General features: G+C 51.6%; 1 protein-coding gene and 1 pseudogene across 2 annotated transcripts; one reads left to right on the top strand and one right to left on the bottom strand.

Annotated features, from left to right (window-relative positions):
- Positions 1-244: 244 nt before the first annotated feature.
- Positions 245-1,189, top strand: LOC101581121 (annotated as a pseudogene).
- A 5,040-nt stretch (positions 1,190-6,229) lies between these two features.
- Positions 6,230-11,695, bottom strand: Cdca4 (cell division cycle associated 4). 2 transcript variants are annotated; one of them, XM_004645373.2, is made up of 2 exons: positions 11,497-11,695; positions 6,230-7,485 (listed from the first exon to the last, which is right to left on the bottom strand). In XM_004645373.2, exon 2 carries the CDS (start codon positions 7,477-7,479, stop codon positions 6,754-6,756), a length of 726 nt encoding a protein of 241 aa, XP_004645430.1. In that variant the 5' UTR covers positions 7,480-7,485; positions 11,497-11,695; the 3' UTR covers positions 6,230-6,753. The 2 variants fall into 2 exon arrangements, with proteins under 2 accessions (XP_004645430.1, XP_023561374.1); XM_023705606.1 differs by lacking the exon at positions 11,497-11,695 and adding an exon at positions 9,177-9,282.
- Between the last annotated feature and the right edge of the window lie 348 nt (positions 11,696-12,043).

The raw sequence follows: 12,043 nt of genomic DNA, 5'->3' as shown, positions 1-12,043 counted from the left end.
GGTGAGGGGTCGTTATCAGAGTACACAGGAGCTCAGCTCGACACAAGAAAATAACCCAATCAGAAAACAGACCAAGTAGAGATGGGGACTGAATGGTTGCTCCACGTTGTTGACCTCCAGCAGCAATCAAATCCACGAAGCCGGAGATTTGGAATCAAATCTCTTCTCTCATCCCTCTCCTGAGATTGTTTTGATCTTCAGCTACAGTTTTTGTTAACTGTCAGCAACTTTATCTTCAAACATGATGGCTAGCAATGTTACCAACAAGACAGATCCTCGCTCCATGAATGCCCGAGTGTTCATTGGGAATCTGAACACTCTTGTGAAGAAATGTGATCTGGAGGCCATCTTCTCGAAGTACGGCAACATTGTGGGTTGCTGCGTTCATAAGGGCTTTGCCTTTGTGCAGTATGTTAATGAGAGAAATGCCCGCCTGCTGCAGCTGGAGGACGGCAGGATGATTGCTGGGCAGGAGTTAGGTATTAATCTGGCTGCAGAGCCAGCAGTGAGCAGAGGAAAAGCCAGTATGAAACCATCTGCAGCGGAGACGTCCGGGTCAGCACCAGAACGCCCTGTTCCGTCCCCTCTACTCGGCTCCTCTTCTGACTTGGATTATGATTTTCAACGTGATTATTGTGACAGGATGGACAGTTACCCGGCACGTGTTCCTCCTCCTCCTCCTATTGCTTGGGCTGTGGTGCCCTCGAAACGCCAGCGTGCATCAGGAAACACCTCCCCAAGAGGCAAAAGTGGCTTCAATTCTAAGAGTGGCCAGCGGAGAACTTCATCCAAATCTGGAAAGTTGAAAGGTGACAACCTTCAGGCCATTAAGAAGGAGCTGACCCAGATAAAACAAAAAGTGGACTCTTTACTGGAAAGCCTGGAGAAAACTGAAAAGGAACAGAGCAAACAAGCAGTGAAGATGAAGAATGGTAAGACCGAAAAGGAGCAGACCACCACCTCCCAGAAGAAAGATGAGACTAAAAAATTTAAAAATTTAAAAATTTAAAAAAAAAAAAGAAGAAGAGACTAATGTGAAGATGGAGTCTGAGTGTGCTGCGGATGACTGCTGAGGAGCGGGAGCTACTGGATGATGATGAAAATGAAGACTGGGTGGAGGACCAGGTGAAAACGCTGGAGTTGATCACGGATGATGAAAAAGGCTGAGGAAGGAGAGGATGACTCTTAAGCACATAGTTGGGTTGAGAAGTCTTGTCCCATTATTTCTTTATCTAGGCACTTGTCTAAGATCAAAACTTCACCAGATCCTCTTCCCTAGTATCTTCAGCACATGCTCACTGTTCTTCCTGTGTCCTACCATGTTCATAATTGCCCTGCGCCTAGTACCATTTACAATTCTTTTGATGTTCCTATTTTGTTTTTTTGTTTTTGTTTTTTTTTTAAATATTCTCTTTTTCTTTTATTTATTTATGTGTGCGTGCGTGTGTGGCCAGCTCAGCCCACCAGGGGGCGGGGCTGGCTGGCATGTGGTGCTGGGGGATTGAACCGCGGTCCCTGTGCTTTGCTAAGTTTGTTCTAAGTAGGTGCTTTAGACCACTGAGCCATCTCACCAGCCCCCTATTTTGTTAAGTCGTCTGTAAATTTTGCTTTTTAATTTTGATACCTCTTTATGACTTAACAATAAAAAGGTTGCTGCATGGCTTTTATCAGCTGTCTCCACAATAACCTCTCATTCTGCAGGCAGTGTAGTTATTTCCGTTTGTACATGATTTCAGTAGCTGCTTCCTTAACTGCAAAGGCAGCCTCGTTCAGTGCAGCATCTGAAAGCAGCTTTGCTTAAGAGTTACGTGTATCACCCTCATCAAGTACTTTGTGGGGCTGTTAAACACAAATGTAATGTATTTTTGTGAAGGAGAGCATGTCAAATGCATCCTCTAGAAAACTTAGTGTAATAGTCTGTTTTCTAACAAAAAAAAACTGGTACTGTGGGTTATTTTTTGTGAACACCTGATGTTTGAGATCTTTTTTTCTCAAGATAAACAAGTCCTTATTAAACTAGGAATTGGGAGCAAAAAATGAAAAAACAAAACAATAACAACAACAAAAAAACCAGACTAAGGGAAAAAAGCAAAAACCAGACAAAGGACCCAAATAATTACTTCACAAAAAAACACGCAAATGCATATGAAAAAAGATGCTCCACGTGGAGTCTCTGATCATCGGGAAGGAAACTGAAAGCAGCACAATGAGCTAGCACACACCCCCTTAGGGTGGCTAATGCCAGAGGTGTGGGAAGGTCTGAAAGTGGAGCTGGCTGTATAGCTGGCAGGACAACAGCATGGCAGTCCCCCCAGCTGCACCTACACACGAGGCCACAGTGGTACCCCATGTGTTTATCAGGGTTCACAGCAGTACCACACACAGCCAAGCCATGGAATCAAGCGCATGCCCACAGCAGCCTGTAGAAGGAGCGAGGCAGGAGCTTAGGGACCCTCACTCGGCCTGGAGACTGGAGCTGGTGGAAGGCAGGGCCCCTCAGAGAAGCAAGCCCGGCATCGAGAGACGAGTTCATTTATAGAGAGCCTTAACAGATGGCACTCGGATGCTGAGAAGGGGTTCCCTGAGGTGGGAAATCAGTCCAAGTGTACACAGCCTCAGAGGAGAGGGGCAAGTTCAGGAGATCTACAGGGCAGCTCTGAGGTATTGAGAGTACTTAACACAATGAACTGAAAATTAGTAAGAGTAGACTAGAAGTGCTGTCATTACAAAAAATCATTGTAATGCATTTGTAAACAGCTCAATTTTGCCACCCCAAAAATGTAGACATATTTGAAAACAACACCATAAATACATACATATGTGACAGCGTGAAGAATTCCTTTAAAGATCTAGAATGGCTGGGCGTAATGGTGCACACCTGCAATCCCAGCACTTGACAGGCTGAGGCAAGAGGACTGCTGTGAGTTTGAGGCCAGCTTGGACTAACAATGAGACCCTGTCTCAAAAATAAATAGCCTGGAATGAACAGTGAGGTCACACCTGGTGACTAGGCCTGGCACAGATCGTGGGTGACAAGGCTGAGCTTGCACCCAGCAGATGGGGCTGAACCCCCTGTACTTGCTCAGTTCTTGAAAAAACAGCCAACAGGAGAGGCTGACCGTGTGGGTGTGTGTAGTGCCACTGTCCACATGAAGAACCTCTGCTCCTCCAGGGGAGCAGAGCCATGTGAACACGAGCTGTTACAGGACACTAGGGACACATCATTCACATTGTGACAGTGCCTATGTCCACGGCCCGTCTACTGGCCCCCAGCTGTACCCTGCAGAGCCAGTGCCTCTCGCCAAGGGCCCTGGGCTTTGGGGCAGGAGAGATGATACACCAGTGCCCAGCCTTAGCCTCCAGCCCAAGAGGCAAGAGGTGCCACCCTGCCCAAGCCCTGAAGCAGCCTCCATGGGAATCGAGCCCTTGCTCTGGCATTCAGTCACCCAGGTACAAGGGACCCTGACAGGCCCTGAGGTACAAAAGGTCCCCAGGTAGGGGTTGGGTGCTGTGTACCCAGCAGTCTACAGAGCAGGGGTGGGGAACAGGCCACCAGAGTCTATCCTGAAGTCTTGACCCTGAGACCTGCATACTTAGAAACCCACCTCAGTGGCCAATTTGGACCAGCAGCTAGGTGCACCACTATGGTGACCCTGAAGGGACTCCAAGTCCCAGGAGGGGCAGCTTATCCATATGGGGGGGGGGAGCTTTCATGAAATAGATGCGGAGCAGCCCAGAGCAAAGCACAGCACAGCTAGTACGGCTCAGACCAGACCCTGAGGGCTGGGGTGTAGTGAGCCCCAGGCCCAACAGTGCCAAGAGCAATGTCCCCATACTCAATAGCTGAGGCCCCCCAGCTCAGCCCAGGGCACCAAGCCTTGAGGACACTTCCTGGCCCTCCCAGTTCGCTCAGATTCCCCAGGGTGGACTGAGAGGCAGGCCTCCAGCTGGCTCTGTGGACTCAGAAACAAAGCTGCTCAGCCCATGGCTCAGGACAGTGTGCAGCAGTAGTGTAGGGAGAGGAGGCACACAGCCCATTGGGCAGGGCACGGTGGCCCGGCCAGGCTGAGGACTGGGGCCTGCAGCAGTGAGGCCTGGCTCCCTGAGGACAGCCGCTTCCCCAGAAGGTGGCACTGCAAAGGCCGGCACGACAGCCGGCACACAGCTACAGCACAGCCTCTCTCCTCCCTCCTCCAAAACCCACAGCAGGCACTGAGAACACAGCACAGTGAGGACTGGGGGGGCCTTCCTGTGAGGAACCGAACCATGGTGCCAGGAAGGACAGCCTGAGATTGAAGATAAAGAAAAAACCCTATACATTTATGATTAAACTTGGCAAGAAATGTATGCAAAGGGCTGGCCATATAGCTCAGCGGACTAAAGCACCTGCTTAGACAGACACCAGGACAGAAATAAGTACTATCCTTGCCAGGCTGGTGGCACACATCTGTAATGCCAGCACTCGGGACAGAGGCAGGAAGACCAGCCTATACTACATAGTGAGACCTTATCTCAAAAAAAGGACAGAGAGACCTTCCTATGAACCAGCAAGTAGAAGGACCCCAGGAAATACGGCCACAGCTAGCGTCTCAGCCTTCCACTCCCAAAGGCCAGAGGCGGACACCTCAGAGTAGGAAGCAGCGGTGGGCCCACTGTTCATGTCGCTGTCTTGCAGATGACCAGTGTTGGGTCTACCTGGCCTGACCAGCATCCTACAGCCAGCCCACAGGCACTAAGTGTCTGGCTCCAATACATTACACCCTTCAAGGCTGCCAAGAGAGACACCACAGCCAGTACTGAAACTGAACGAGTGGTATTTAGAAAAGACAGAAACACCAGAGAAATAACTGCGTACAGCTTATCACATAGCACACCCTTTATGCTGGTTCCCACAAGAACACTTTCTGGAGCGGCAGAGGCTTTCTGTGGACCTGGGGCCAGGATCCAGGCCTGTGCTCACCTGCAGTCTCTGCTGTGATGGTGCTGAGCCTGGCAAAGGCGCACACTGCCCAACCAAAGCCGAAGCCCATGAGGCTGGTGAGCTGCTGAACAGGATGAGGGTAGTTCCGCTCTGGAACTCTGTGAGGACAGGAAAATAAAGTGCCATTCACGTACTGCCTAGTGAATGCATCTACATGGAATTCTTTTTCTACCCCTAAAGAGCAGTTAATTACCACTGAAGACAACGAGGAAAACACATCATGACACAGTAGACGATTTACAGTGTCTTTCCATTGTTTGTTGGATACTTGTTTAATAAAATGAGGTTTACATCACCAACATTAAAGAATGGTCATGTGCACAAAACAAAACAATGAACATTTTAGGCTCACAGAAAAGGAAATCAGAAAAGCACATGACTAACAGGAAAGACGAGCTGCTGCACTCTAGAGGACCAGACTGGGAGCCGGAGGCTGGGAGGGCAGCGCCAACCCAGCTCGGCTCGGCTCGGCGCAGGCAGCTCCTCAATGACCCTCAGGTCCAAGCAGCCAGAAGTCAGAACCAGACTTCTTTCACACCAGATTTCAACAAAACCTTAAAATGTTGCCCCCAAATCAATTGAACAGAGCAAATGTAGGCGTTTTCCAGTAAAACAACACGCAAGCACACCCTTTCCATGCCATGGACCCTGGCACACAGCATTAGCTGTGCACACTGCAAGCAGCAGATGGACCCAGGGGAAGGTGCCCAGGAGCTGGGAGTGCAGTGTCCCCTGCACGTGACCTAGGGGACAGCACCCCAGATCCCACTGTCTCTGGAGAGCAGCTGATGTCTGTGACTTCCATACAAATATTAGCACTTCCTATCCAGGGGATTTACATATAAATCGGCATAAGTAAAGCCCTCCCTACACTGAAGTCTAGGCAGCTGTGCTCAGGGTGGATCTAGGGACTAACACGTTGTAGCTGTGCATGGGCCTCGTCGTAAGGAGCTTTGCCAGATGTGGCTCCACTGTAACAGCAGCACAGGACACAAGCACAAAAGGCCGCACACAAAGCTAAAGCAGAAAACCATGATAGGTTTGTGCTACCATGGAGTGTGGAAGAACTCATTTAGAAAAAAAAATCCCCTATTCAAACCTTGCAAAAAACCAAGCACACCAACTGCAACTGTTCAGCCTTTAAAGTTTCCAAAGTAGCAGCAAAGGATGTTTCATAGAAAAAATATACTTTTTTTTTTTTTTTTGGTGGAACAGGGGATTGAACTCAGGCCCTTGCGCTTGCCAGGGAAGTACTTATTCTACTGAGCCATCTCCCCGGCTCCCAAAAAAATATACTTTTAAGAAAATAGTGGAAAAAAACCTAAGAGGGTAAAGTATAAAAGTTTTAAAAATATATCTTAAGATAATAGTGTCCAAAACATATAAAACTTAATTTTTAAAAGTTCACCTATCTAAATTTAAACCAGGTCAGATGTCGCTTGTGCTCTCGCCATCTTCCATGACAGCAGCAGCTTAGACACCAAAAGACACAGGCCCAGCGCTGTGAGTTGTCAGCCAGCCCAGGGCTGAGAGCTCAGGGTGCGCCCAGTTCCTCGAGCCACACACGCTACACCGCCCTCCTTGAAAAGCGAGGGCAGACCTGAGGAACTGCAACCTGTCGGTGGCCATCTGTTCTAGGACATTTTCAGAATCCACAAACAGCCAGGCTGGGCAGGGCAGCTGGGTGAGGGCTGTGAGGACTCCTCGTGCAGGAGTCCCCTCTGTCTCTGTGGGGCACCAGCTGTGTCCGAGACCCATCAAGGGGCTTCCTCTCAGGTCTCCACCAGGATCTCCACCACATGCTCCAGCTCAGCCAGGTCAGACTTGCAGGTGGAGGCAGGAGGTGGGGCAGCTGCAGGAAAGCCCTCCAGCCCATCACAGAGGCCTGGCTTGACGCTGGTCATCATTCCAGTCAGCACGGTGTCCAGGTCATAGTAAGAACTGTCCATGTCTGAGAACAGGTCCTCCATGGAACTGGAGCTCTTATGCTCCAGAGTCTCAAATATCTGATCTAGCGACTTGTGGAAACTCCCCCTGTTTTCTCGAGGACTGTCCGTTTCCCAAAGGCTGCTGTGAGGGCTCCTGGGCTCCTCTGCTGAGTCGGCTGTGCAAAGTCCAGGGGGTGGGCCTGGCAGGGGGCCATCACCCAGGTCAGAAGCAGGGACCCCAGCCTCCGGTCCCCTCACTGTGCGACACAGGATCTCTGTGGACACCAGGCGGTCAAGTGGGGCCCGCCCAGTGCTCTGGGGTGCTGCCCCACGCCCCACACCATCCCGGGTCATCTCCTCCTGGATCTGCCGGACGGTGTTGGCAATGAGGACTGAACGACAGAGGTTGGGCTCCACCAGCATGTGGCAGAGCTGGAGCTTGACTAAGGACATGTCCAGGAGTGACTGCCGCTGCAGGCTATAGGAAGGGATGGTGCTAAAGCCGGCCAGGGTACCCTCCCCATCTTCCTCCTGGTCAACACATTTCCTCTTCAGTCCTCGTGCAAACATTGTGCCCTGTAAAAACCAAGAAAGAAATAAAACTATGGGAAACAACAACAAAAAAAAAAAAAAAAAAAAAAGAAAGATCCAGGTAGCACATTTCCAAACCCCTCACAGATAGCAACCCTGCACAGTCTCCAATCCTCAGAGAAAATGAAGGGGCAACAGTGCTCACGGGGCAAAGACTGATCCTGCAGCAGTCCTGTATCTGTATGTCACGGATAATAAAGTTGTAACTTAAGCTATAGCAGTTCCTCCATCAACAGGTAAATGGATAGAAACCAGAGAAAAAGCCACACTGAAATTGCACCCCAAGAACCTCAGCCTTGACTATGGGAGAACGGGGACCTCACAGTGAGGCATCAAGTGTACTACCACAGAGGGGACAGTGACAGCAGTCTGCAGGGTGATAGCCCAGCCAGGAGTAGAGCTATCCTGCTCTCCTGGCTGCTAACAAAACCCTACTGCTTATCACAGGCAGCTCGCTGAGAAGCTACGACCCAGAAAGGTGCCTGCAGCAAATGCAGCTGTGCTTCTTTACCGGCAGCTTCAGCGTCCTCAGAGGGCCGAGGGCCGGCGAGTCCAGGGCTCACACTGGCCCTGCGTCCCACACGCCCAAGCAGCAGCTGAAAGGTCCAGCTCTGCGGGGCACAGCTAGGGCCTCAGAGCTGCAAACCTGACTCAGACCAGGGCCAGGAAGGTTCTGACACCAGCATAAACTTCCCCAATGGCTGCCTTGCACAGCACAAAGCTAAGCTAGGACACACTAAACTCCTCTTTTTCATTCAGTAATGTAGCCAAATACTATAATTTCGAATAATTCATTTGAAGCCAGATGAACAAATTCATTCATTTAAACAAATAGTCTTTTAAATGTGCAAACTTCAGGTTCATTTTTAGAAAATTCAATCCAAAGGCTTCCTGTGCCAGGTACCTCTGGGAAACTGGGTGGGAGAGACATGCACTGCCCCTGGAGAAGAGGCAGGCGGAGCCTGGGACACGGCAGGGTAAGAACTGGCCACTAGCTCATGTCCCCAGGTCTTCCCTGTGGACACTCGCCCAACCCTGGAACAGAAACAAAGGTCTGCCTTTCTTCTTCAGTGTCAAAGATCTTACCTCCTGTGCACACAATCCTCTTACGTTTTATTTAAGTGACCTTTTGGGCATTTATCCCAAAGAAAAGCAAGCCAAGGTTCATATGAAAACACGTCTAAGAAGGTTCCGCACACTCCATCTGCAACGGCCCTGAACTGCAAACAGTTCCTTCCAGCTTGGGATGGAAAAGTCAGTTTCCAGGGCCACATGCCATGCAATGCCACTCATAGGGCAGTTGTGCAGTGCCAAGGCTAGGGCAAGGAGCAGGCCGGCCACAAAGGGCACTCTGCACCTGGGCAAATGTGCCAGACCTCGTATAACCCTGCACCAGCTGTGTCAGTGGACACCAACTACCACAGCTCACACGGACAGTACTCAGAGCCCCTGACATTTCTCTGCCGCCTGAGCACAGGGTATATTTCAAAATACAAGTTAAGACGGATTCATTGTTTATTTCTCCTGCAAGTCTAATTTCCCAGAATGCTAAGTGGGTATTACTCACCAACAGCCCCAACAGCCATATGCCAGCTAAAATACCACCTATTTTAAAAGAGTTTATCATAAAAGTACATAAAAAGTATTTTAATCTTTTCTGGTGATACTGTACTCATGTTCTGTCTTGGTGCAAGTTAACTCCTACAGAAGTTTTTAAAAAGTCTCTGGTGGGGCCAGGGAGATAGCTCAATAGAATAAGTATTTGCCTGGCAAGCACAAGGGCCTGAGTACAATCCCCAGTTCTGCAAATAAATAAATAAAATGAAAATAAAAAGTCACTGGTGAAAATTTCTAAGTTTACTAAGAATTATAAGATTACTACAAACTACAAAAAGACACCCTAAGTTGAGGGAAGAACTAAGCCCCCAAAGTAGTTCTGTGGCAAGTTCTTTCACTTCTTTATCCCTTTTCAACCATATCCACAATTTCAACTATGCAAGATTTAATGTAGCAGTCCACCAAATTCACTCAAATGATATGAATTAAGCCCTAGATTACAGCCAGAACTCCTGGCCACCCTCCCTGACTCTGGAAATCTGGTGATGGCATCTCACTGAGTGAGCTGCTCCATGGGAGATCAGTATGGCTGACCAAGGGAAAGTCACTAAAGGTACAAAGATAGGATGGCCAGAGATTAGCATCTCACACTTAGGCAGAGCTCAAGAAGTTACACTGAGCACCACTGCCTTTGGTGTCCCTATGTCCCCTTCCCAGAAGGGTCCTTAAAAATCTCAGGTCATGGGTCTCTGGGGAGCACAAAGACCCTTGCATGCCTTCAGCCATGGGCCTTAGGAGCCTGTCTGAGAGTTGAAAGAGCTGCAAAAGTGCTCACCCACAGCTGGTTTGCCTTGCAGGCGGTACTGGGCTTCCCTCACCATAGAGACAACACACCCAGAAGCACCTCATCAGCCTGAATGTACACATGGACTGGGAGAGGAAACTCTAACCCAGGTAGGGCCTGGAAGGTGCGCAGGCTGGCCCAGCCTGACCTGGACAAGCTGCCTGGAGCCACCCACATATTGGCTTGAGGCTGCTGAACCCTCTGAGTTTGGGGATGAAAAAAATAACCTGCTCCTTTGTGGCTGCAGAATCTGGCTTCCGGCTTTTTTTCCCACCCAGGTTCAGGTCTTTTCCATCAAGTTAAGTGCCTAACACCCACCAACTAGTGTCCATGGAACAGTCAAAGCCAGTAGTCGGTCCATGGTACTGCACAAAGGCCTCCTCCAGACCAAACATTGGCTAAAGAGGGAGTCAGGTGGACAGCGAGGCTCTAACACAACAAGAACAGTAGAGGCCTGTGGTGAGAAAGGTGGTTTAACAGTGACAGCACACAAGAGGAACTACAAGATAAAGGCACTCACATCTGATCGCCAGCAGTTCATTTATTGGCACATCGCAGTGGCCAGCAGGAAATGCAGGTCCCCAGGGTCTGATCAAAAGGTCTGAGGTGGTAGGGACAGTTGTTTCTGACCTAACCTGTCAACATCATCGCTGTCCCTGTCGCCATGGTGGGACACTTTCACGGGCACTGGGATTTTAAAGAGAATCACCATTAAGCACTTCTGTTCCCATCGCACAGTGAAAGTTACTCTGAAATATTCATTCAAGAGCAGGGTTAGGTCCCTGTGCCTCTAGGCTCAGGATGGCACTGGGGAAGTCACCATCCATGCTTCTCTGCTCGAAATCTTCCATAGTACTTTACTAAAAGATTGATTCTGGCTACCTCTGACCCTCTGAAGCACCATTTGCCAGTAGCACTTGAAGGAAACTTCTGGGCCCTTTCCAGGGGGCACCAAGAAAGGTCACAGCTGACTCTATTCCAATGTCACTCTATAAACATGACGCCCTTTCACAAATAAGGGGCGGTCGCGAGAGCCGCAGAGCCGACCCTCCGGGCCTCCCCCCAGCGGATCAACCAGCGGGAAGGTTGCTCGATACTGCTCTGAAACGCCAGACACAAGGCCCAGCGAGAGAAACGCTGGCGTCGTCCGGGCCAAGGCGTCGCCACGAGTAGCAGCCTCGCCTGGGGACCCTGTGTCGAGGGACAGGAACTCTGGACAGTCTCTCGGATGTCCCAGGGTGGCCAGGGTCCATCCCTGGGATCCGAAGCAGCTCCACTGGGCCAGGAATGACCAGTTTAGGACAAAAAGCGGCCACCAAATGTGCTTGGCGCGCCTCTCCGTGGCAGTGGGGCGAGGGAACAAAGGGCCGCAGCACCCGCCAGGCTGGCGCCGGGAGCCGGAGCCCCGCGCTCGGACGCCGGGCGTGAGCAGCGGACAGAAGAGACGCGGCACCGAGGGCAAGGCGCCGGTCCCGCACGCCCGCCCGCACGCCCTCGGGGGAAGCCGCCCTCACGCGTCACCCGGGGCCCCGTGGGCCCGGGGTCTTCGGGAGCCCCGCCGCCCCCACGGGTCTCCGACCCGAGCCGTTACTCACTTGCGCCGCGAGACCGCCTAGCCGCTCCGCTCAGCGCCCTGGAGCCCGTCGGCGCCCACAAAGAGCCGCCTCGGAGAAGCCGTCGGCCTGCGGATTGGCCGATCGCGGGGCGGGGCTCGGTTCAAACCCGCCGGGGCGGGGCCTCGGCCCCTGGCGTTCCCGCGCGGCGCGGCCGGCCGTTGGGCTCCAGCGCTTCCGAGTCTCCGCGCGCGGCACCGCCCTGCTGGCTCCCAAGTGCCCTCGCGCGTAGCCGCGTCCTGCCCCTCACTCCCAGGTGTCCTTGCGCGTGGCCGCGTCCTGCCCCTCACTCCCAAGTGCCCTCGCGCGTAGCCGCGTCCTGCTCCTCACACCCAGGTGTCCTTGCGCATAGCCGCGTCCTGCCCCTCACTCCCAGGTATCCTTGCGCGTGGACGCGTCCTGCCCCTCACTCCCAGGTGTCCTTGCGCGTGGCCGCCTCCTGCCCCTCACTCCCAGGTGTCCTTGCGCGTAGCCGCGTCCTGCCCCCCACTCCCAGGTGTCCTTGCGCGTGGCCGCGTCCTGCCCCTCA

The sequence above is a fragment of the Octodon degus genome, unplaced genomic scaffold (assembly GCF_000260255.1).
Source record: "Octodon degus isolate 3935 unplaced genomic scaffold, OctDeg1.0 scaffold00226, whole genome shotgun sequence".
Classification (NCBI taxonomy): Eukaryota; Metazoa; Chordata; class Mammalia; order Rodentia; family Octodontidae; genus Octodon; species Octodon degus.
This window is presented reverse-complemented; position numbering and strand designations above follow the sequence as displayed.